At 56.0% G+C, this 23,346-nt stretch overlaps 5 protein-coding genes across 5 annotated transcripts; 4 read left to right on the forward strand and 1 right to left on the reverse strand.

Moving 5' to 3' along the window:
- Positions 1 to 2,852: 2,852 nt before the first annotated feature.
- On the reverse strand, positions 2,853 to 3,725 carry GLRG_00500 (adenylate kinase; the record flags this gene model as incomplete). The annotated part of the gene is made up of 2 exons (XM_008091185.1): positions 2,853 to 3,505; positions 3,569 to 3,725. The coding sequence occupies 2 exons, from the start codon at positions 3,723 to 3,725 to the stop codon at positions 2,853 to 2,855; spliced, it is 810 nt and encodes a 269-aa protein (XP_008089376.1).
- A 2,082-nt stretch (positions 3,726 to 5,807) lies between these two features.
- Positions 5,808 to 7,545, forward strand: GLRG_00501 (uncharacterized protein; the record flags this gene model as incomplete). Its single annotated transcript, XM_008091186.1, has 2 exons — positions 5,808 to 5,868; positions 5,978 to 7,545. 2 exons carry the CDS (start codon positions 5,808 to 5,810, stop codon positions 7,543 to 7,545), a joined length of 1,629 nt encoding a protein of 542 aa, XP_008089377.1.
- An 826-nt stretch (positions 7,546 to 8,371) lies between these two features.
- GLRG_00502 (PX domain-containing protein) lies at positions 8,372 to 9,891 on the forward strand (the record flags this gene model as incomplete). The annotated part of the gene is made up of 2 exons (XM_008091187.1): positions 8,372 to 8,626; positions 8,710 to 9,891. The coding sequence occupies 2 exons, from the start codon at positions 8,372 to 8,374 to the stop codon at positions 9,889 to 9,891; spliced, it is 1,437 nt and encodes a 478-aa protein (XP_008089378.1).
- Positions 9,892 to 12,255: 2,364 nt separating this feature from the next.
- GLRG_00503 (subtilase) lies at positions 12,256 to 14,782 on the forward strand (the record flags this gene model as incomplete). Its single annotated transcript, XM_008091188.1, has 3 exons — positions 12,256 to 13,392; positions 13,445 to 14,019; positions 14,077 to 14,782. 3 exons carry the CDS (start codon positions 12,256 to 12,258, stop codon positions 14,780 to 14,782), a joined length of 2,418 nt encoding a protein of 805 aa, XP_008089379.1.
- A 2,270-nt stretch (positions 14,783 to 17,052) lies between these two features.
- GLRG_00504 (uncharacterized protein) lies at positions 17,053 to 22,505 on the forward strand (the record flags this gene model as incomplete). The annotated part of the gene is made up of 3 exons (XM_008091189.1): positions 17,053 to 19,306; positions 19,359 to 20,781; positions 20,834 to 22,505. 3 exons carry the CDS (start codon positions 17,053 to 17,055, stop codon positions 22,503 to 22,505), a joined length of 5,349 nt encoding a protein of 1,782 aa, XP_008089380.1.
- Positions 22,506 to 23,346: the final 841 nt, after the last annotated feature.

The raw sequence follows: 23,346 nt of genomic DNA on the forward strand, positions 1-23,346 counted from the left end.
GGTTTTGAAGAACCTTATCTTATGGCCCTATTGCTTTTAGATACCAGAAAATAGGTAAGATGTATACTTTCATACACTTTATAGACTTTCTTGTCTTATGAGTCCTCACAAATGTATATTTTTAGCATGTAAAAAGCTGCATTGCCTATTGCAGGAGCTGTAGTACTGGTGGTGAGGGTGGCTGTTGTGTAGGGGGAAACCGGCGGTCTTTTTTGTCCCCCGAGTGACTACTATGTACTAGTGTAGCCACGACCCCCCCCCCCCCTCTCAGTGCAATCGATCATCCTCCCGCCTTGGGAAAGGGGAGTTCGTCCGGGCTCCCACTCGGGGAAAATGTGGAGGTCTCCACGCCTGCGGTCCGCTGAGCTGCTGGCATTTCTTTGGGGGGGGGGGGGGGGGGGGCTGGTCGTGGCCGTACCGTAGGTTTCAAAGTGACGGGAGTCGTCGGTTCGCCCTTGATGATCCAGAAGACGTGGGAAGGGAGCAACGCAGACCATGGCGAGGGCGAACGTCGGGCAGAAGTCGTTCAATTTCTTACGTGGGATGCTAGTCGAGAAATAGAAGAAAGTTTGCAGATCGAGGATAACGAGGTCCGGCGAAATTTGTCGGTGAAAATCCGGAGTCCCCGACCGACCCTCGGCGTACATGACTGGGGGGAAAGTATGGTCTGTCATCTCGGAGGCATTGTGGGTTACGACAACGTGGTAGGGCCGACGTCTCTCCACGCGGGGAGGGCGGACTTATCCCGCCGATAGACCACTGTACCTACTGTCAAGCTTGGGCTTTTTCTTCCTCGGGCGTCCGAGTGGATTCTGGAGTGTCATCCTTGACTTCTTTCTTTGCGACACCCCGCGAAATGAATTACGGATCGGAGCTATACGGTGGCAAAAACGAAAAGCATAACCAGGAAGAACTGGCACCATCATGGCTGTCCTTCATGAACTTAATCCGAGCCGTTTTGGCTCGCAGCGCTTGCCTGTCGGAGCCGATTCTACGGTCGGGGGAAGACCCGCTTGATACTCTATCTTCCCGATGTTTGGCTTTTCAGGTGACAGTTCAAAGCTTTCACTGACCCTATCGTGACGCGCGGCCACTTTTATGACGGTCGAATCCGTCAGCAGCCATTCGCATTTATCAACGACCGATTGGTCCGTGGATCAGCTTCGTTAGTGTTTCGTTCTCGCACCGGTGACCAGTAACCAAGATAGGATTTTGGACCACTTTTCTCCCAGTCTATCGTCAACTCCTTCGGCCTATGAAAAGAACTGTGCATGATGCGAATCGGAGATTAAAAGGCCCCGATAATGAAATAAATCGAAAGCATGTTCACATACTCGTTGAAGCAGTGCCTAACGGTTTGAATCGCTATCCTGGCGGGCTTATGCCTGCTTTGGCAGTATGTATTGCCTTCCAAAGCTCGCCGTCCTCTACATATGCAGCCCCCCTTGCCCAAAGTTATGCTTTAAATAAGCTAGATGACATCCGTAGTTTAAAGTCTAGGCTGTTTCAGAAAGCCGCTCTTCATCCCGAGCAGTAGCTGGCCTTTGGAGGCCGGGTCCATACGGTCTTGATCCCTACGCAGCCTTCTCTCCCGCTTCGTATGCCATGGGCCTTTACGAGACAGCGTACCCAAGGTACATTGCCGAGTCAAATGTCGTCGTGATTCATCGTCACCCTCAACTCGCTGCTGTATCCCTGACGCTCGCCGGGTTCGACAGATCCGTTCTGTATAGTTAGATTGAGTTTGGAGAAAGCTTGCCTGCAACGCCTTCGTCGAGTGACGGCCGGAGAGCTGCTAGATATGAGTCGCCAGATCCGTTGAGATTGCCACTGCTGCGGACTTCGGCATGACTTCTTGGCTGGGGACCGAGGCATCGTGGAAATGCTGGGTAATGCAATGGGGATGGTGATCGATGTGTTGATGTGCATAACCGTCGATGGGATGGTGAACGTAAAGCAAATACATTTATTTCTAAATCAAATGAATGTTATAAAAAAACTTTTTATCATTATCATGACCTTCTATCAACCGCATTTGGATACAATCCATGTTGACCACGCCAAGAACCACTATCCATAGAAGAAGAGCATCGGTAGCCGTGGCTCACCAAGAAACTGAGGGCACCGACACACCAATTGCAACAAGCCAAGCCAGCCTTGAGGGGGAACAAGCACGCTTCCTCAGCACCGTCCAAACATCACATGCAAGCCAACAGACCCTTCGGGTGCCTCGTGGCTTCCCCTCCCGCGTAGGCTGTGAGACATGCATCAACTCCGGCCGGACCAACGTCACGGGGCGGGTCGTACCTTGGGCTGCCGAAGCTGTGGATCGCCCGCTCGCCCGGCCCCCCTCCTCGGAAGGGATATGTTGGCTCTTGGGAGCCTAGACGATCAGTGAAAGAAGCCCGAGAAAGTGGCCCGAGTTTCGGATGCGCAGCGACTTGCTAGACCGGGTCGTAGCCGTTTTGACTTGTTGAGATGACAGCAAGGCACCCTTGCCATCCGGTGGTCGTTACCCCGCGAATTCGTTACTGGCGCGCGCCAGAACAGCTACCCGAGGCCAGAGGGCGCACCTCTATCCATGCGGGATCGCGCTGGGAGCACATGACACAGCGTGCAGCGCGCCAAGAATGAGAAACGAAATGTTTGGTACATTGATAAAAGTACGTATGATAGAAATGACCAATATTCGAAGCGTCAAAGAACGTTTGCGCTACAACCGCCCCCGCCCTGGGGATTTTCACCCGTCCGTCCGACCTGCGCCCGTTTTCAGCCATGGGTCTTTCTGGCCAGCCCGAGGTATCTTGACCACGTGTAACTCCTGTATATATAACAAAGTTGAAGAAGCCAAATCAATGAACAAAGCGTCGCTCAAATTCGTCGAAAAGCAAGGGACTGATTTCGTCGCTGCTCATACCCTCGACCTCCCAGAGAACGCCCTTCTTGTCGTAGTGCTCGAGAAGGGGCTCGCTGGTCTCCTGAAACTTGCGGAAACGCTCCCTGTAAACCTCCTCGGTGTCGTCCGGGCGCTGCGTGAGAGGCTCTCCGGTGACATCGTCCTTGCCGGACACCATTGGGGCGTTGAAAGTGGTGTTATACACACGGCCCGAGGGTTCATGGACCCAGCGGCCGGAAATGCGCTCCATCACCACGCTGAACGGGGTTTTCAGAGAGACGACCAGGTTTATGGGGATGAGCTTGTCGCACACCGCAGCCTGGGTTGCCGTCCTCGGGAAACCGTCAAGAATGAAAGAGGCCGCAGGGTCCTCGGAGGCTTCGGGGGCAGAGTGGCTATCGAGCACGCCCGACGCCGTCACCCAGTCATCCATGTGCTCTTCGTAGAACGAGTCCACCGCGGCCGAGGAGGAGGAGAGCGTCATGACCTGGGGCCTTCTGCGGCTGTTAAGCAACCATCCGTTCTTGTACATTTCGTTGGAGATCAGGCGCATAATCAGATCATCGGCAACCAACCCGCCGGACTTCATAGTGTTCTCGACCTTGATACCTATGATGATGACGGGTTAGCTGGAGCTGGGGGGCCGAGGTAGCGGGGGCATGTGGCACTCACCGAGAGGGGTCCGGTGCTTGACATTGTTGCGAAGCAGATCTCCAGTGCTAATGGACTGGATCTGCGGAAACCGTTGGAGTAGCCGTTCAGACTGCGTTCCTTTCCCAACACCCGGGGCACCGACGAGAATGACGCGAGCGGCTTTGCGAAGTCTCATAGTATACGCGGGTCACTGGGCGGTTGGCGCAGGTCACGGTTGGCTTCGGAGTGACGGAGGGGGGGGGGGCTGGATGCTGTGAAGAGAGACGAAAGTAGGTAGCTTCGAAATTGGCTGGTGAACTGGCTTGCTTGTTCCAAGACGGGCAGGGAAGAGGAACAAGTCGCAATCGCGTAACCCAAGCGGGATTGTGGTCGGGGGCAATTTAAGAGATACCCATGGCCTCTACGGGAAGGACGGACTTTGGTATATGGCGACAATCTGAGGTAGAAGAAAAAGAGAAGAGGAAAAGAAGCAGACGGCACCAGAAATCGAGGTCGTGCAAGGAATGCCGGAGGAGGGAGGGTGGAGAACGCAGAACCGCGGCGGTGGGATACATAGGTGCAGTGGCCGGGGTACTGGCGCGCACCTCGGACTAGGGATGATTGGAAATCGGTCGATAGACGGCGGGCAGATGGGCGTTGAGGAGGAGGGGGAGGGGATGAAGAGGCGGCGGCGGCGCACGACTCGGTGTGGACAGTCCGACGGTGGACTTTGCGCGCGTGTGCGTGGTGTGAGATGGGTAGTGCTAGGTAGAAACCTACCTATAGGCACCTACCTAGGTAGTGTACGCTACCCTTTGCTGGTGTCATCCTCCATCGGCGAGCCGTTGACGGGGTGGCTTCAGTGAGTGTTCTGTGCTTATGCGGGCCTTGGTGTGCCTCGGGATCCTCCTTATCCCTTGTGAAGGACGTCCGCCGGACCCTTTCCCTTCCCTGGGCCCTAAGTGGTCGACCGGTCTTAGGTTATGGTAAAGTCCGGGGAAGGCACAGTGCGCTATGTGTTGCTTCTGAGGATGAGAACAGCGCGCACGGAGGATGATGGGATAAGGTACGTACTCAAAGCAGATCGTTACAGTTAATTCCAATTAAGCTCGTCCGTTGCCAGCTGGCAAGGGACCCAGCGGCCGAGGCATCCGACCCCTCATCAAATGACGAGCTTGTGAGGTATCCCACCAAAACTTGTCGAGCGGAGTTCACAAAAAAAATATTCAGGGAGCAATTGTTGAGGCGGTCCCCAAGTAAGTCCTTTGCCAGTAGGTATCCGTACCTAGAGGCGCTGCCGCCGCCCACTACCAAATCCACCAAAGCACATTCCGAACTCGCAACTCATCACTTTGCGACATAATAATTTCACCGGCGTTTCTTCCTCCTAGCCCCTAAATCAGAAAAGAATGGATGGTTGATGTGGCTTGGCGGGGAGAATAAAGAGAGTGCCTATTCCAATCCCGCATCATTTTGCAGCATAAACCTGGTCTGTGTCTTGAACACCTGCGACAAGGAATACAAGTCATGATGACCGGTCCAAATCAAAACGCCTGTTCTCTCCTTCTGGCGCACTGTCAATGACACGGATACCATGGATGAATTACGGCCAAGAACCTCTGTTGCCTGCTGTGGTGTGGGAGACCGCTCCTGTGCCAAATTGACTGATGGTCACTCTGAGCTGGCAGCGCCTCTGACAGGTAGCCCACAGTCCAGACGCTCCAGAAGATCGAGCTGCCAGTAGCTAAGGCCAGGACGACCCACCGATCGACAGGAGATGGCCGTCTGCTTCGCTATCCATGTGGCGATAGGTGACAGACGGACGAATGAACGGATGCAGCAAGGGCAAAAAAGCGGAGGGTCTCAACTGCCAAAGTGGTCCGGGCTCAGGCTGGATACGTTCCCGGGCACAAACGATTGCTGACGCTGATGCCGTTTCTGGCCCCTCTCTCTGAAAGCGAAGAGGCAAGAAAAGTCCCGTGATCTTGCACGTGCTGTATCCTCAGGTCCCTGGGCCGCCCCCGGTGGTTTCGGAAAGCCAGGACAGGTCGTAATAGCATTCCATTTGATGCGATCAGTTGCCCTCCATTCCGGAACTCTTGAGCCGTTTCGCATCACAGTACATCTCCCTCTCCTTCATCATCTGTCTTTACTTGTAATATACTGGACAACTCACAACGAAATAATCGCCTATGTTCACTGCTTCTCGGTAGTTCGTTCATTGTTTACAACAACCCACTCATCCACCCTCTCTGCCTGCCATCCCAACCGCTACAGAATGAGCGCTTCCGCCAGTGTCGCTCGTCGGGCGGCGATTACCAACCCGTTTCTAGGCAATGGTAAGCCCATCTCCTGCGTCTGCTGCTTCCTGCCCTGATCTCCCTTTCTCCGCTCTCCCTGCTGCTCTGCGCTGGTGCTACTTTGGATCTCTTTTCTGACCTCTTGCAGCGCGTGCGCTCTCTAGTCTCGGCGTTTCGTCAGCTGTGCTCGGCCGGAACGCAAGACATCTTCCTCGTCGTGTAACTGCCCTCGCGCTCCTTGTGCCTGTACGCCATCTGGGTACCGACCATCACAACCACGGCCAGCCATCTGGCCCGCCGCCGGGCTTCAACGTCGCAGAGGCTAAGAAGCCCCTGCCTAAGGAAAGCAGCTCGGCGGTCAAGAGTGACTCCAAGGCAACAAACGGTTCCAGCGATGCGGCACAGAACGAGAAGTCATCATCCAAGGACGCTTCGGCAGCAGACAAGGCCGAGTCCAACGCTTCATTGTCGGAACTCGCTGCTGCAAAGGGAACCTCTGCCGAAGCAGAGAAGAACGCAAAGGATAAATTGACCGTTTGGCAGAAGGTCAAGAAAGAGGCCCATCACTACTGGGATGGAACGAAGCTGCTGGCGACCGAAGTCAAGATCAGCACCAAGCTTGCACTCAAGATGGCTGCTGGGTACGAACTCAGCCGGAGAGAAAACCGCCAATTGCAACGCACCGTCCAGGATCTTGGTCGCCTGGTACCGTTTTCCGTCTTCGTCATCGTCCCTTTCGCCGAGCTGCTGCTCCCTGTCGCCCTGCGCCTGTTCCCCAACATGCTGCCTAGCACATATGAGGGCCAAAAATCCAAGGATGCCAAGGCGAACATTCTCAGAACGACGCGCAAGGAAGTCAGTCAGTTCCTGCGGTCTAGTCTCAAAGAGACTGGCTTGCCGTTGACTCCTGCGACCACCCAGAGTGAGGCATTTACCACGTTCTTCCGGAAACTCAGATCGTCCGGCGAGTCGCCGACACACGAGGACGTCATCAAGGTCTGCAAGATCTTCAAGGATGACTTGACTCTGGACAACCTTTCAAGACCTCAGCTGGTCTCGATGTGCAAGTATATGAACTTGAACACCTTTGGCACCGACAACATGCTGCGATACCAGATTCGTCACCGCATGCGCCAGATCAAGAGAGATGACAGACAGATCGCCTATGAGGGCGTTGACAGCCTCACCGTTGCGGAACTTCAGATGGCGTGTGCCAGCCGTGGCATCCGTACCCACAGCGTGTCCCCCGCGAGAATGCGCGAGTATCTCCAGCAGTGGCTTGACCTGAGGTTGAAGGACGGCGTCCCTTCTACCCTTTTGGTCTTGAGCAATGCCTACATGTATGGCCAGGTCCCCGCGCACAGCCAGGTCGAGGCTCTCGTTGGTGTTCTCTCATCCATTCCTGACGAGCTCTTCCACGAGATGTCTCTTGAGGTGCACAGCGCCGAGGGCGCCGCTACCAACAAGCAGCGTCTTGAAGTTCTCAAGGAGCAACAAGAGCTCATTGATGAGGAGAACAGCCAGAACGAGGAGAACGCTAGCACTGGATTCGCTACCCCTCGTGATATCGACAACATTGATGAGAAGGAGGAGACTCAACAGGCTGCGGAGGCTCAGGCCGTTGGCTCGAGCCAAGCCCAGGAAGCCAAGGAGGCCGAGAAGGAGATGCTGCTCGCGAGAGACGGACAGTCCAAGGCGGAGAAGAGCGAAAAATAAATTGCTCAGCGCTGTAGACAAGCACTGACTTTTCTTTGTTAGACGTGTATGGCATACGGCTGGGTAGCGTGTACTAAAAGAAGAGGGTTCATGACACCCAAAGGGAACATCACTCATAGGTTACTAGAATTGTCCATCTTAGGAAGCAAATAGATTCCACTACTGTATAATGGCAGCCATTGTGTACGAATGCCAACAACATGTGGAACATGAATTATTAGGATAAATCCATATATTTCAGCATGCTGTTCTCTGTATCAAGATAGCTTGGTCAGAGCTTCTGGTGCCCTCGAAACGACCCGAGGCAGCCCCTGGCCTTGTTTCTGCCGCGCGTTTCTCCCTACCTGTTTGGTACCTAGCTTGCATCCAGGCTTCGTCATAGCCCTCCGGGACCAGAGGTCTGACGGCGTTGCCCTGCTGCTAGCAAGTTACCTCCTCGCCTGCTTTAATTACGCACAGGTGTGGGTACCAGCCATCTCCCCGCTATCGCGCTGCCCAACTGCATCACACTAAGCTCGCAGCGTCACCTTTCATGGTCCAGCGACAGCAGCTCCTGCCCGTTCCCCCACCACTGCCGCCGACACTTCCAGCCCATTGTCCGGCAAACAAGTCGCTCTTTCCGCCCATCTCCCATCCATTGCGACAAGACCATCTCAAGGCTCCAAGACTTGGATGTTTGTCAGCAAGTAAACCCGATTTTTGAATTTATCTATTGCCATTCTGCCGAGGTCCACCGCGCGATCTACAATCTCAGTTCCCCCGACACAGCCAGCGACATCTCCGATCACAACGACGACATAACCCCACGTCCACCCAGCTGGACGCCATGGCGGTTATCGACCCGCACCAAGATGACTTCTCCAATGTGTCCTGGAACACGGATGAGCACACCGCCGCCGAGAGCTCTAGCTCAGTAACTGCGACCGAATATGACGACACCGAAAGGAACGGACACAATGCCTACGAAAGCGATGCACCCGGCACCAACGGCCGGGAGGTGTTGGATTGTGTCGTCTCGGAACCTCTCAAGGAGAACGAAGGCTCCAAGGACACCTTTGTCTCTTATTTGATCACCACTAATGTGAGGAAGCTCGGGGTTCCTTGTGGATTCCAGCTACAAACCTGCTCTGTTTGGAGATCTGCGCGCTGACATGACTTCTTCAGACCACATTCCCTTCCTTCCAAAGATCGCAAACGACAGTTCGCCGGCGATTCACAGACTTTGTTTTCTTGTATAAGACGCTGAGCAGAGATTACCCGACCGCCGCAGTCCCCCCCCTTCCCGATAAGCAGCGGATGGAGTATGTCAGTGGCAATCGCTTCGGCCCGGACTTCACCAACCGTCGAGCGCATTCGCTACAGCGCTTCCTCACCCGCCTCTCCCTTCATCCCGTCCTTCGGCGAGCCGATATTCTCCACATCTTCCTCGAGAGCCCGGACTGGAACGCCACCATGCGCAGTCGCAGTACCAGAGGATCTACAAGCAGTGATGCTGGAAGCAGCGGCGTGTTCGACAACCTCACCGACAGCTTCCTCAACGCCTTCACCAAGGCCCACAAGCACGACAAGCGGTTCCTCGAGGTTAGGGAACGAAGCGACAGGCTTGACGAAGACTTGGCCCACATCGAGAAGGTGGTAGCACGGGTGGCCCGGCGGGAGAATGACCTTGAACTGGACTTCAAGGACCTGGCGGAGCAGTTTCAGAAGCTCATCACGCTTGAGCCTGGCGTCGAGAACGAAGTCAGGCATTTCGCGAACTCGATCGAGGACACCGCTCTGGGCCTGCGCAAGCTCAAGGACGTCACCGATGGGGACTATCTTGGCAGTCTCCGGGACATGCAGGCCTACAGCACAGCCTTGAAGAGCCTCCTGAAGGCCCGCGAGCAGAAGCAAGTGGACTATGAGCAGCTCACAGAGTACCTCAACAAGAACACCGTCGACAGAGATCTACTCCAGTCCGGCCAAGGCTCGGGTGGGCTGTCGGGTGCCAGTGGCAGACTGATGCGCAAGCTCGAGGATGTGCGTGGAGTCGATCACGAGCAGGCTCGCCGCGATCGCCAAAGAAAACTGGAGATGAATATTGACAAGCTTACCACGGAAGCGGAGCGGGCCAAGAAGACAAGCGAGATGTTTGATGACGAGGTCGTTAAAGAGGTGGCCGACTTTGAGCGGATCAAGCGGGTCGAGTTCAAGAAGCAGCTCGGCGGTCTTGCCGACTCTCATATTGAGTTCTACGACGAGGTCATTGAGATCTGGGAGGGGTACGTCAATGCGATGGAGAAGGCGGGCGTGTCGAGAACGCGCAGCACTGGAGTTGAGCCCCACGGTCGGCCCTTGGAGGACTAGAGGGCCGTGTTCTTCTGAACTAGGAGAGGGTAAGCGAAAGCCATGGTTTTATGTGATTTATTCGACAATGGAACACTGAGTGAAGTTGGACCCCGATCAAAGGGGGGGCTGATTGTTAGCACAATATCACTTTCGGATGGCACCGAGCTTGAGCCTCGAGGAAACTCAGTGTACGGAGGAGCGGACCATGCAAGTGGAGGATTGGACGCCAGTCAAGTAGAACTGGAGATGAGCTAAAGATAGGTTTTAAGGAACGTGATTAACGAACTAATACGTTTTGGCATGTCATTGGCGGCTTCATTGATTCGTGTCAAACATAGTGTCCCCATTACTTACCTGCCATTGACAGAGCAACTCGAGGCGGTCCCGCGGGTGCAAAAGCATAGACATTGTTACATGGCCGAGGACAAAGTTACATGACAGAGGCCAGCGTTTCCCCATATCATACCGGGGGGGGGGGGGGGGCGCGTTGCATGGCCACCTACCTAGGTATGTCCGCACTACAACAGACGGATTCCGAAACGATCAACTGTGTCAAGCGCCAAGGCCTGCAAAGAGCATGCCGGAAGTGCCCGGTCGAGGCTGGACGCTCGGACCTCCCTGACGCAAAAAGGCAGAAGACCTCCTCTTCGCTTTGCGTCACATTATTGTCAGAGAGAGGCCCCGAGAGAAAGGGGTCTAGAGAGTTATGCTACGGCTAATCTACTGTCCCCCCCCCCCCCCCCCCCCCCCAAAGGAAAAATTTTTTTTAAAAAAGACTGGAACACGAGAAAAATTTCTCCCGATTGGTATGTGGAAAAAGAGAGGGACCCAAGCCGAAACGTACTCCTTGGAAAGATCCTTCATGAAGCGTTTCGGGGCCAACCATCTAGGATTTGTTAAGAACCGTTCAACCGGCCTCGCTGCGCTCATGGTGAAATACAATCGCGACTGGTATCCGTCGCACTACGGCTAATCTACTGTCCCCCCCCCCCCCCCCCCCGCAAGGAAAAAGTTGTTGTTTAAAAGATGACTGGAACACGAGTAAGATTGCTCGCGATTGGTATGTGGAAAGAGAGAGGTACGCAAGCCGATACGTACTCATTGCTTGGGGTGGGCGAGGAAGACTCTTGAACGAGACGTAGGCAGCGCATTGCAAGACCGGAGACACCTTAAGGCGAAAGGGGGCAAAAAAGGCATACTTGTTTGTCTTGGAGAATGGACACGAAACCCAACAAGGCGTCTTTCGGGAAATCCCCATCCCTATCCTTTGACGAAACAGAATAGCCGGGCCTTCAGCTGAGGACTCGGCGTCTGCACAGAAAGGGAAGGCGGTGCTATTCAGGCGCATCAGCGCTAAGGAACCGCCCATACACTGCGGTTTCAACCGTCAAGGGGCCGCCCCATTGGCCCCCATGGTTGCTACACGCATCCCTTTGAGCACCAGGACCCTTACTAGGCTACTATCCAAGTACACTACACCTACCAACTGCGTAGTAAGTGCCCAGGTTGTACCGGGGCGGAGGCGAGTTCTGGTCTACCCCGTGGAAAGCAGGTAGGTAGGTATCCGCATAGGATGCCTGTCTTTGTTTTTGGTTCCTGCCGTTTTCGAGAAGGCCACGAAACAACATCTGGTCAGCGCATGACCAGTGTATTTCCTTTACTTCATCAACATCGGACATCGGCATTATTCACGCGAGACGCCCTTGCCACTTGCATCGTCTGCTTCTTCTACTTCCTCATCCTCACATTCCTATATTACCTACTTGTCGCATTATCGAGTGGACCAGCTTCGCTTGTGGCCCCGACGTCCGTCCCATCTATAGAGAGTGCCTCAGGACGATAAAACGGCATTTCCCCGCTGTTTCTTACCCGTGAACTTTGGCCTTTTAACCAAGAACCGATCAACGACGACAAACAGCAACTGTAAAGTCCCCGCCTAATCTGCATCGCCAAGGGTTGATTCGCGGTTTTGCTGGGGTGATAAGCGCTCTTCCTAGCTCGTCGCGCCGAGGACGACAATCGTTATTCCCAAGGGGACAGAAGAGAGAGGTGTCTCAGAAACCCATAGTGAAGCTTTGGCCAACCCCAGGGCGGCCCCTTGCCACTTGCGACTTGACCACGTCTCGTCTTTCCACTCTTACCTCCCTGGACGGGCCCAGTCCGGTTACCTTTGTTTCCCCTAATCAACCAGAGAGCGAACGAGGGAGGTACGTCTTGTGTTATTCTACCTGTCCACCATTACCTTCTTCTTTCCTCCCACATTGGTTTGATCTCAACAAGGGCGCCGAAGGCTAACATTCAACTCTGTCTCCTGCAGTCACCTCCTTCATTTTCTGTGCACTCTCCCATCCCGTCCCTTCGAGGGGTCCACGGCAGCCCGTCATGAAGCCTTCCGCGGTTCTCCTCGGCCTTGCCGCCTTCGCCAGCGGTTCGTCCTCGCACCGGAACTACGAAAGAAACGATTATTATGTTCTCGAACTGGATTCGCGTTCATCCCCCGATCAGGTCGCCGAGCGCCTGGGTCTGAGGCACGAAGGTACACTCGGTAATATGGATGGCCACCACATCTTCTCGGCCAGGAAGGCTGCGCACGACATCGTCAAACCTGCCTTGCAAGAGCGCAGGCTGAGGAAACGCTCCATGGGAGGTTTCGACATTCTCGACGGCGTTCGTCTGGCGCAAAAGCAACAGCTGCGAAAGCCCATGGAGAAGAGGCTTCCTCCGCGCACATATGGCCCTTCCAACTTTGCTCGCCAAGAGCAGCCTGATCCCAAGAAGGTTACCGAGATGAGCGACCTGATGAAAACCCTCGGAATCGGCGACCCCATCTTCAACGAGCAATGGCATTTGCTCAACACTGTTCAACCGGGCCACGACATCAACGTCGCCGGTGTTTGGAAGCAGGGCATCACGGGTAAGAACGCAACCGTTGCCATTGTTGACGACGGTCTCGACATGTACAGCGACGACTTGAAGCCCAACTACTACGCCGCCGGCTCCTATGACTTCAATGACCACCGGGAAGAGCCCAAGCCTAGTCTCGATGACGACAAGCACGGCACTCGCTGTGCCGGTGAAGTTTCCGCCGCCAAGAACGACGTGTGCGGCGTTGGTGTGGCTTATGAATCCAAAATTGCCGGCATCCGTATCCTTAGCAAGCTGATCACGGATGCGGACGAAGCCGTCGCCATGACCTACGACTACCAGCACAACGACATCTACTCTTGCTCCTGGGGCCCGCCTGATGACGGTCGCTCAATGGACGCGCCAGGTCTCCTAATCAAGCGCGCTATGCTCAAGGGTATCCAGAAGGGCCGCGGCGGTAAGGGATCCATCTACGTCTTCGCTAGTGGTAACGGCGCCGCCAACGACGACAACTGCAACTTTGACGGCTACACCAACTCCATCTACAGCATCACCGTTGGCGCCATCGACAGGAAGGGCCAGCATCCTTATTACTCGGAAAAATGCTCTGCGCAGCTAGTTGTCACCTACAGTAGTGGCAGCGGAGACGCCATCGTAAGGAAACCGCATCGCGAAATGGCGAGACGAGGAGCTAACAGTTTCGCAGCACACCACCGACGTCGGCCAGAACGCCTGCTACAACGGCCATGGAGGCACTTCCGCCGCCGCCCCGTTGGGCGCTGGTGTCTACGCTTTGGTTCTCGAAGTTCGCCCTGACTTGACATGGAGAGACATGCAATGGCTCGCTATGGACACTGCTGTTCCCATGGATGAGGCCAATGGAGAGTGGATGCCGACCAAAATCGGAAAGAAGTTTAGCCACACATATGGATACGGCAAGATTGACGCTTTCAAAATGGTTGAGGCGGCCAAGACGTGGAAGAACGTCAAGCCGCAGTCGTGGTACTACTCGCCCTGGATCCACGTCAACAAAGACATCCCCCAAGGCAAGGATGGCGTCGCGGTCAGCTTCGAAGTCACCGGTGATGCCCTGAAGGAGGCCAATTTGGAGAGAGTCGAGCATGTAACGGTCACTATGAACGTGAACCACACGCGCAGAGGTGACTTGAGCGTTGATTTGATCAGCCCTGAAGGAGTTACCAGCCATCTGTCCGTCACACGTAAGATGGATTCGGCCAACTCTGGCTACGTTGACTGGACTTTCATGAGCGTTGCCCACTGGTAAGTCGATCTTGGGAAGTGCACGTGACTGAAATGCGATTACTGACCTTGTATTAGGGGAGAGTCTGGCATCGGCAAGTGGACTGTGGTTGTCAAGGACTCCAAGGAAAACGAACACAAGGGCACGTTTGTCGACTGGCACTTGAAGCTGTGGGGTGAGTCGATTGACGCGAGCAAGGCGACGCTCCTCCCCATGCCGACCGAAGAAGACGATAACGACCACGCACTTGTTGCCACGACCACGCTGCCGGCTGCCGTCACGACGATGACGCACCCTGCCGAAAACACGGCGTCGGTTGCCATTCCTACGGACCACCCTCAGCGTCCCACCAAGCTCAAGCCCAGCGAAGGGGCGACGCCTGCGGAGACGGACAAGCCGACGGGTGCTCAATCAACCGCTAGCGCCGCCACCACCAGCCCGTCCAACTGGGTGTCTTGGCTGCCATCGTTTGGCAAGGCCGGAGTGTGGGTGTACGGGGCTATTGGTCTGATTGCCGTGTTTTGCTCTGCTCTTGGGATCTGGTTCTTCATCAGGAAGCGCCGCAACAGCACACCTCGGGACAACTACGAGTTCGAGTTGCTCAACGAGGACGAAGCCGAAGGCCTGAACGGCGAGAAGCGCACGCGGGGCCGTGAGCTCTACGATGCCTTTGCCGGGGACGATGAGGATGACGAGGATGGTACGGGCGAATATCATGACAGTCGGGAGCGTTCAAGAGAGGGGAGCCGCCACAGAGAGACGGACAGGTTGACGGAAAAATAAGGCGTACAACAGGCGGGTGGACACGGGAGCATTTTGCATAGAATTACCTTTGTTCTCTTCTGCCCTCGTTTTTCTCGTTCATGAGCATCCGGGCATTGTGTGGGGGTTGGTTTGTCCTACGAGGATTAGATGGCGGGCGGGTTGGTGTTTTGGGCTCAATCAATGATTTGCAAACGTCGGGCTGTGTATGTGAGTGTGTGTGTGTGCGTGTATCTGCGATATGCTTCCTTGCATATGACTGTAAGTACAGATGGTGTGGGTGTGTTTGGTCCACGCAGGTCAAAGCTCGGCGACAGCAGAAGGGAGCCAGCCCTGCCTGGTCTGGAACCTCTTGACTGATGGGGTGACGGCGGGCGGTCCCGGCGGGCAGCGAGCGAGCGGCGGCTGCACGGCTCTTTGGGACGGTGGAAGACTTAAAGCTCAGAGAGACCTTTGGCCAGTGTTTGGTCGACCAGATCGGCTCTCTTTCCGAGGTAGTACAAACGAGTATTTTCTATTTGTATTGCGCCCTGGGCTCGTTTCTTGGATTCTGATCCGTATCGGACAACCGTCGAGTAGATTGGGTGTTTCCGTTTTTCTTTTCTCTTTTTATTTTATTTTTATGGTCCATTTTTGGGCCCAAGCTGGCCCGAGGTCTTTGTTTGCATCAGTCTGCCAGCCACCCCGATATTCGGACGGGTACGATTGTGCTACCACATCGAATCGAATTGACTTTCTTTAAACCAGGATTTCACCCCGACCGGGACGCCACTAGGTATCTGTCCCGTCCGTACCTTGTCTTGCCCTCGAGCTGATCCTTGGCGTACTCGATGCCAGAAGCGGGACATTGATTGAGACGCCTGGCCAGCCACCTTTTTTCATTCCAGACTTGATCAGGTACCCAAGTCTGGAAAAAAGTACCTTGCAGTATGCCTCTGTCCAATCTCACCCGTCGTCCATGACACGGGAGGTGTAGGCAAGGGTCAGGTAATACGTCGTTTGCACATTCTGAGAGGAGCCAAGTAAGGTCGTTCCGTTGGCGTAGAGGAAGCTTGCTGGATGGAGGGGAGACAGACAGAGGGCACGGCCTCCTCCTCATCCTCATCCTTATCTCCCCTCCGCTGTGGAGGATGACACGATGGGGTGGCAGCAATGCGCGCAAAAGGAGGTAAGCTGCAGCATCTTTGAGTCGTGGTCACTGGTCAATGGCAAAGCGATGCCCATCGAGTGGGCTCTGTTCCGACCGCCTCTTTCGGGAGTTTTTTTAGGTAGGTTTTTTTTCCCTCATTTATTTTTATCCTACTTTTTTCCTACGCATATGCATTCTCTCTCCTCTTTGGCCACCTTACGGACCTGAACAGCACACATAAAACACACCGCAACCGCCCCCCGTCGAGGCTGGTCGTACCCGGTCAGGTACAGTAGCTTGCTCCGCAGCTCGAGGTGTCTTGCCCATTTACCCTGCCGGCCCAGTCGATGACACACCTGGTCTAGCGGCGGAAGGAAGCAACAAGACTGGAGTCCTCCACTGGATGGGGACTACTCAAGATCCCAGTCGACGGGCCGGGGGGGGGGGTCCTTCTCTGCGCCCAAAGCCACCCCCAATCCTGGTCTAACATCCGTTGTGCTAAACCCAACCGGGCGAGCGAATGACGCCGTCGGCTCGTGGCACACAACCCTCAACCTCGCCATTTTCCAAGCTCGCAGCTCTTTGGGTCGTTACCTCTAGGCTTTCCTTCGCCTTGGTGATTGAGTCGCAAGAAGGAGCACAAGGGACAAAAAAAAAAAGGACAACTTCTCTCCGGGTCTTTCCACCCTTTTACTCCCCCCTTCTTGACTCATCTCTTGTCTGCATCTCCTCGCTGCAACCGTTTCTCGCATCCCCCTCCTCCTCTTTCTGGGCCCAGCCCGAAGTAAATCTCAGCAACCTCACCTCGGTGACCGACTTACTGCTTCCTTCCCTGTCCTCGCATACGACCAACTTCCGTTGCGCGCGCGCGTGTCTGCATTGCATTGGCTGCTATGGCAAGCTGCATATGTCTCTGACGCCCGGCCATTTTCACCCTACCGTTTTGTAGATTCAGATCTAGGTCTTTTTCCGTATTTCTTATACCAAAGTAGCTTAGAGGGTATTCCTAGCGGCAGGTTTGCTCTCACTCTCTCGCTCTCTCACGGACGACGGTACCATCACACACCCGTCTTTGCGACCAAGTCTGTTTTCGGCTGCAGCCCCAACTGGGTAGCGCAGCCCTCAACGCCCAGCGACAACGGGTGGTAATAACTTCGTCGCTATGCCTACTGCACCGTATTGGGGCGATCTGTCAGGCCCCAAGGCGGCCAGACGCCAGCGTCGCCAGTCAGAAGACTTTAGTCTTCCCAATCGAAACTCCCCGGATCTGGAGGCTCCTCCAACCGCAGCGCTCATGACGGACAAACCTCTTCCTCCTCACCCCCCAAAGTCAAACCGCACCTCGATGCAGACGACCAATACCGAGGCCGTTACCGAGTCAACTCTCAGCCCCTACACCTCGCCAACCGCCTCCAGCTTCGCCGATCAAGGCCTGGCCCCACGACCACCGACCTTCCCCTACGGCGAATCCCAGTATTCAGACGAGCCGGCCGAGAGACGCGAGCGGAGACGCAGAGAGCGCAACAACGAGACCGAGGACGACGTCGATTTCGGTTACCGGTCCGGTCCAACACCTCCGGCTGCCCCGGATGTACCCCGCGCCCCGCCAGTGAGCTTCAGACATCCGTACGGGAATGGTGGCCTGCCATACACACACCCATCACCAGGTCCGCCTCGTGTTTCGCGACAGCCCAGTCCGCTGGTCGTCCCGGACGACGAGATGAACCCCGAAGAGTACTACAAGAATCCTGCGCCTGATGCTGAAGAAAGGCAGCAGAAGCAGGATGAGTTACCCACTCTCGATCGCTCGCAGCGTACGCTCGACGCCGAGACACGACCACCCCGCGATCCTCAGAGCTCATCAAGGAGGAGATCCACGGGCGGGGCAGGAAGGAGTGGGCAGGGGAGAAAGTCGGGGTCCAGCAAAAAGTTCGCCGACGACCGTTCTCCGCTCCAGAGGCTTGAGCTGACGCTCGACAGCATCACCAAGGAGGAAAAGCGAGCTCGCGTCGAAGCCGCGGAGAAACGCGCCCGAGAAAAGGCTGCTGCGAAGGCTGCACAGAACCCGGATCTCTTGCAACCTCCCGAGCCCACGCAGCGCGCCCCCCGCGCGCCGCCGCCGCAGCCGCAAGAACCCTTGTTCAAGCAAGAGCCTCCGCGACCCCTTCCAGAGCCGCCTCGACAGCCTCCACCAGAGGTACGATATGTGCAACATGTGCCGGTGCAGAATGTACAGGTGCACCAGGCGCCACCACCACCACAGCAGGTGCGGTTCCGAGACGACGGGCTGGACGATGACCGAAGAGAGCAGCAGTACTATCCCGAAGACGACAAGAGATACGCGCCCCGCCAGTCGCTCGACGAGAGACGGCAACAGCCGCAGTACGTGCCCGAAAACCACAGGCGCCATGCATCCGGGCCATACCCGCCGAAAGGACCTTCAATGGCTGCTGCGAAACAGAGACACCCTCCCGCTTCTTCTGGGGTCCCGCAGAGAAGCGTCAGTCTCCGTGAAGGGCCTCGCGAGCCGCCCGCATCGAGCTCAGGAATCCCTAAGCGCAACTTGAGCTTCCGCGAGCGCGCTGCAAAGAATGACATGGTGTTGCCGCTAGGCGCCGAGCCAACTGGGAGCGCAGAGACAAGCCCGCAACCCACACCACCGGTCGCCGGGTCTCGGCGACCCAGCTTCTCTCTCACTAGGAGTGGGAGCAACAAGCTGAAGAAGCAGCCGAAGGGTGATCCGTGGTTCAGCATCCGGCAAGATGCGGAGAGGAAATACGACAACATTGAGTTCCGGAACGCCGCTTTGGACCAATCTGCTGCAGAAAAGGGTGGGCCTCCAGTGCAGAGATCCGTGTCCCAGCGCGAACAGGCATTGCCCCCGGACGCAATGCAGGAGGAGGTGAGACGGGCCGGGATTCCCAGTAAGGCTGCGAAGTTGATTGGTCTTGACTTGGGAGGAGTTCAACGTCGGTCGACGGCCCCGGCGGCCCAACAACTTGACTACGAGTCTGAAGACGACGACCCTCGATACGTCGATGCTCGCCAGGCACCTGTAGCCTCGGGCGGACGTGGTGACAACTATCATCACATACCCCAGGCTGTCGCGCGTGGCAGACCCTCCGACAGGGAATACTACTCCGAGGATGACGGGTTCAGTGATGACTCCCGGGACTTGTATCCTGCCAAGAAGGCGTTCCGCCCCGGCGAAGGCATTTACCAGCCACCCGTCTATCTTGACGAGTGGAAAAAGGCGACTGTCGGTAGTCTGTCCGGGGCCATGTTGGACCTTAGCGATGGACGGCTTGCTTCGGACGAGAAGGATACTCCCTGGTGGGAAGGCGGCAAGCGCAGAGGGAGCACCTCACGGCCGCGCAAGGCAGAAGCCTTTGATGGCGAGTATGATGACACACATGGTAAGTTCTGATGTGCAACGCATGTTTGGCCGAGGCTGACAGAAACCCCCAGCTCCTACACGGTTCAAGCCGCCACTGTTCCTCAAGTGCGGTCCGCTGTTGAGATACTGTGGACTCAAACATGAGAAGGTTCCCGCGCGTAATCGGAACATCGCCGTCAATGAGAGAACCGTCTGGCGTGGGTCGGTCATGATCGTGACGCTGGACAGCGACTCCTCGTACGAGATCGCGCCGACCTTGAGACTGTTCGTGCAACCCATCGAACTGCTCCCTCCTCCGCCTCTGGAGATCACGGGAGAGCAGGGACTGCCGCCGGAATACGTGGACCCGATTGCCGGAATTCCGAAGCTGGGCAGACGAGGGGAGACACTTTACGTTCGTCCAGTGGAGCACCTCGACGAGGCCAAGGACCTGTCTAGAGATGAGACAGACAACGGCCTTTTCGAAAAGACTAGGAGCCCGCCCGATTGTACTCAGCCGGACGGCTCGTCGGACTTGCCTGGCTCCTTTGCTAGCCGTCGAAAGCGCGTCGAGATTGACGGTGAAAAGGTCTCCAAGTACAAGGACGTGCGCGGTTTCCGACTGCACGCAGAGCGCGGATGCACGTTCTGGCGCTTCAACATTGAGATTGAGCTCCACGAGAACCAGCAGCGGATCGCATACCGGATCAACAGGGGCCCCTCGATGGGCTTCTGGGTTCCTGCCCTTGGGCAATCCATGAACATCATGTTCCACAGCTGCAACGGTTTCAGTGCCAGCGTCAACCCCGACGACTTCAGCGGCCCCGATCCCATGTGGCGCGACGTTCTCAACACTCACCAGTCACAGCCCTTCCATGTCATGATTGGCGGCGGTGACCAGATTTACAATGATTGCTTGATGGACCAGAGCAAGCAGTTCCGCGAGTGGCTGGCGATCAGGAACCCCCTCCACAAGCACAACGCGCCTTTCACGCCAACGATGCAAGACGAGCTCGAGCGGGCCTACCTCGAGCGGTACTGCATGTGGTTTTCGCAGGGCCTCTTCGGCCTGGCCAACTCGCAGATTCCCATGGTCAACATGTGGGATGATCACGACATCTCGGACGGCTTCGGCTCGTACGCACACCACGACATGAACTCGCCGGTATTCTCTGGCCTTGGCAACGTTGCCTACAAGTACTACATGCTATTCCAGCATCAGAGTGTCCCTACGGAAACAGAGGCTTCTGAGCCCAGTTGGATTCTTGGCACCAAACCCGGACCGTACATCAGCGAGCTGAGCCGCAGTCTGTTTGTTGAGCTGGGCTCCAAGGTTTCCCTGTTGGCGGTCGACGGCAGAACAGAGCGGACGGAGCTCGACGTGGTCAGCGAGCCCTCGTGGCAGAGAATCATGGACCGCTGCTACGAAGAGTTGAGGAATGGGCGAACTGAGCATCTGCTGGTTCTGCTGGGTGTTCCGATCGCCTACCCCAGGCTGGTCTGGTTGGAGAACATGTGAGTTTCCTCTTCCCTGTACGATCTAGGGATACCATGCTAACGTTCTTAGTCTCACCTCGAGAGCCATGGATCCCGTCAAGGCTCTTGGCAAGTTGGGTATGCTCGGCAACACCCTAAACCACATCGACGGTGGTGTCGAGGTACTCGACGACCTGAACGATCACTGGACTGCCAAGAACCACAAAAAGGAGCGGACCGTTGTCTTGCAGGACATGCAGGACCTGGCAGCAGACAAGTCGGTGAGAGTCACCTTCCTCAGCGGTGATGTTCACCTTGCCGCCGTCGGTCAGTTCTACGCCAACCCCAAGCTTGGTCTCCCCAAGCACAAGGACTTCAGATACATGCCCAACATCATCTCTTCGGCCATTGTTAACACGCCACCTCCCGACCTGATGGCGGATATTCTAAACAAGCGCAACAAGATTCACCACTTTGACGAGTCGACCGAGGAAGACATGATCCCGTTGTTCCAGCATGGCGTGGATGGGAAGGTGAGAAACAACAAACACTTGCTGCCGCACCGCAACTGGTGCTCCATCAGGGCGTGGACCCCGGGAACTACGCCGCCTCCCACGCCGCCGCTGTCTGCTTATGATAGGAGCCCAAGCCCGCCGGCGAGTCGTAAAGGTCTCTTGAGGCGGTTCTCTTCGAACCGTGGCCCCGCGTACCGCCCGGATGTGCAGCAGGATGCTCGAGACGAGTCCCGGTCTCGGCCTCCGATTTCCAACAGGGGCAAGACTGGCCTGTTCCGCAGTCTTTCACGCCGCAACTCGACCGACGGAGGTCGGCCTGCTGAGCCGCCCAAGCCAAAGCGCTCACTGTCGCTGACTCGCAACTTCTTCAGTCGCCGGGGCAGCAAGAAATCGCAACCTGATGACGGTGGTATCAACGGTCAGTGGGGGGACGAGGACAACGGCCGAGACGACGATAGCGTGGACGATGGCTATTACGGATATGAAGACGAACGCGACCGTGTGCCGGGGTCTAGGTCGAGGGGCATGGGCCTCCGGGGCGGTGGCCACGATGAGTACCAATCCGGCGATGACTCCTATTTCACAGCTCGCCCGGCGGCGCGAATGAGCGGGGCTCCCAACATGGCAGTCCCCCGGAGCCATGACGAGTTCCAGCCCGGCGACGAAACCCAATTCTCCGCTCGTGCGCCGGCTCGTTCTTACACCACAGGCGATGACCGTCAGGTTCCAAGGTCGCAAGATTCGCTGGCGCGGCCGAAGCCTTTCCACCGCACCCCAACAGGGTTGTCGGTCAAGCAAAAGAAGAAGGCGGACGTATTGGAGGTGGACCTCGAGGGCGGTCTGGACATCTGCCTCAACGTCGAGGTGAATCAGAAGGATCCCGCCGGCATCACAGTCCCGTACCGACTGCTTGTGCCCCGCCTCGTTTGGGATGACGCCAAGGAGGCTGCCAATTTGCAGCAGCCACCTGCTCCGACGGGATTTAAGCGGCTGTTCAGCATGAAGAAGAAGGACGCTGGCACCGCTGTGCCTTCTCAGGGCCAGCCGTCCGAGGAACAGTTCGAGGGGTCCATCAGTCAGCAGTCAGCGGTACCTCCCGCGGGACGGGAGCCTGTCTACGACGCGCCGTCCAAGAACGTTAGCTACGAGACACCTGGAGGTTATGATTCAGCCCGCACGCACGACTCGGCAGGACGATACAACTCGCCAGCGAGATACGAGTCGCAGAGTGTGAGGCACGGCAGATGAGGGGGCGCGATACACTCGACGACAGGTTGAGGACAAGAGGCATGAGTATTCTCAACAACGACAAGGGGGTTGGCTTTGGCATTCCACACATGGCGTTTTTATCCCTGGTTCGAGGCGTAACATATGGGCGTCATAAAGGAGTAGGATTTCCAAATGAGGACAGAAGACTTTTTTCTTTTCTTGGATTAGCGGACTCCCCTTTTCCCAGGGGTGACCCGTCTCTTTCGATACCTCTAGGTCGGATGGCCTCTTACGTTAGTAATGACAGTTATGACTCCGACTGGGGACGCATCCTAATGTGTTTTTTGAAGTAACGTATGAAGTGATGGGCGCATTTCCCGGAAAAGGCGGGAGAGTGTCACGGCTAATCAGTCGGCAGAGTCGCTGATGGACCGTGGCCCGTCAAAAGTCTGATGCGCGCGTGTTGTGCGTGGTCTTGAGCCCCGCCCCCCCTTTCTCCCACTTGAGGCGGAAGAAACGGAGCCGGGAAAGGGACGTAAACACTCCTCTACCCCCTCCCTCTTCTTGCGTTGCGGGGAGAAAATATATGTGTAGTATTTTGGTGATTGTCAAACTTTTTCTTCTTCTTTTCTTTGTGGTCCCTGCAACTGCGAGTTAGCTTTTTGGTCGCTTTTGGCCAAAAAAAGAAGGGGAGGGGGATATAGACTGAAAGTAAATTGTTAAAAAAAAGGGACGATCGAGTGACCAACCTTTCCGGACCAAATCGCGCATGCCGACGTGTCTCCTCCTCGCGACCCAAGCTCCCTTCGGCTCTGCTTGGTCGCGGACACATCGGCGAAGGCCATGTTCGCAATGCCCTTTTCTTCTCCACCCCCCCCCC

Source organism: Colletotrichum graminicola, assembly GCF_000149035.1.
Source record: "Colletotrichum graminicola M1.001 genomic scaffold supercont1.2, whole genome shotgun sequence".
Taxonomy (NCBI): Eukaryota; Fungi; Ascomycota; class Sordariomycetes; order Glomerellales; family Glomerellaceae; genus Colletotrichum; species Colletotrichum graminicola.